At 59.5% G+C, this 716-nt stretch overlaps 1 protein-coding gene across 1 annotated transcript in view; it reads right to left on the bottom strand.

Annotated features, from left to right (window-relative positions):
- Positions 1-716, bottom strand: part of EMH_0021440 (protein phosphatase 2C, putative) — a gene marked incomplete at both ends in the record, with an annotated part of 9,025 nt that overhangs the window by 332 nt on the left and 7,977 nt on the right. The window contains one exon of the mRNA XM_013501769.1: positions 1-651. Within this exon, the coding sequence (XP_013357223.1) occupies positions 1-651 (651 nt within the window). The remainder of the gene's footprint in view (positions 652-716) is intronic.

The raw sequence follows: 716 nt of genomic DNA on the forward strand, positions 1-716 counted from the left end.
CTGCTGCTGCTGCTGTTGCTGCTGCTGCGCCGCTGGTTGCTGCTACAGCAGGCATAGAAGCAGCAGCAGCTGCTGCTGCAGCAGCAGGTAGAGAGCAGATGTGCTGCTGCAGCCTGTGCTGCAGGGGTCGACCCCGCAGCAGCAGCAGCAGCAGCTGCTGCTGCACCAGCGCTGCTTCAGGTGTGTAGGCGCTACAAAGCCCGCTGCTTCTGCTGCTGCTGCTGCTGCTGCTTCTGCTGCTGCTGCTGCTGCTGCTGCTGCTGAGGTGCTGCAGCGCAGCAACAGTTAAAGGAAAGGGAGACCACCGGCGAGATAAGGCTGCAGCAAAAACAAAACACACCAGACAACATGCTGCTGCTGCTGCTGCTGCTGCTACTGCTGCTGCTGCTGCTACTGCTGCTAGTGCAGCTGCTGCTGCTGCTGCTACTGCTGCTGCTGCTGCTACTGCTGCTAGTGCAGCTGCTGCTGCTGCTGCTACTGCTGCTGCTGCTGCTACTGCTGCTGCTGCTGCCGCTGAGCACGCAGGTGCATCATTTGCTGCTGCTGGTGCTGCTGCTGACTCTCCTGCTGCCGCTGTTGCTATAGCTTCTGGTGTTGCTCGTGCTGCTGTTTCTACTACTGCTGCTGCTGCTGCTGTTACTGCTGCTGCTGCTGAAAGGAGCAGACAGCAGCAGCAGAGCCAGTGAAGCTATCGCCTTTATGCTGTCTTCTTTGCC

The sequence above is a fragment of the Eimeria mitis genome, genomic scaffold, assembly GCF_000499745.2.
Source record: "Eimeria mitis Houghton genomic scaffold, Emh_scaff752, whole genome shotgun sequence".
In the NCBI taxonomy this organism is placed as follows: Eukaryota; Apicomplexa; class Conoidasida; order Eucoccidiorida; family Eimeriidae; genus Eimeria; species Eimeria mitis.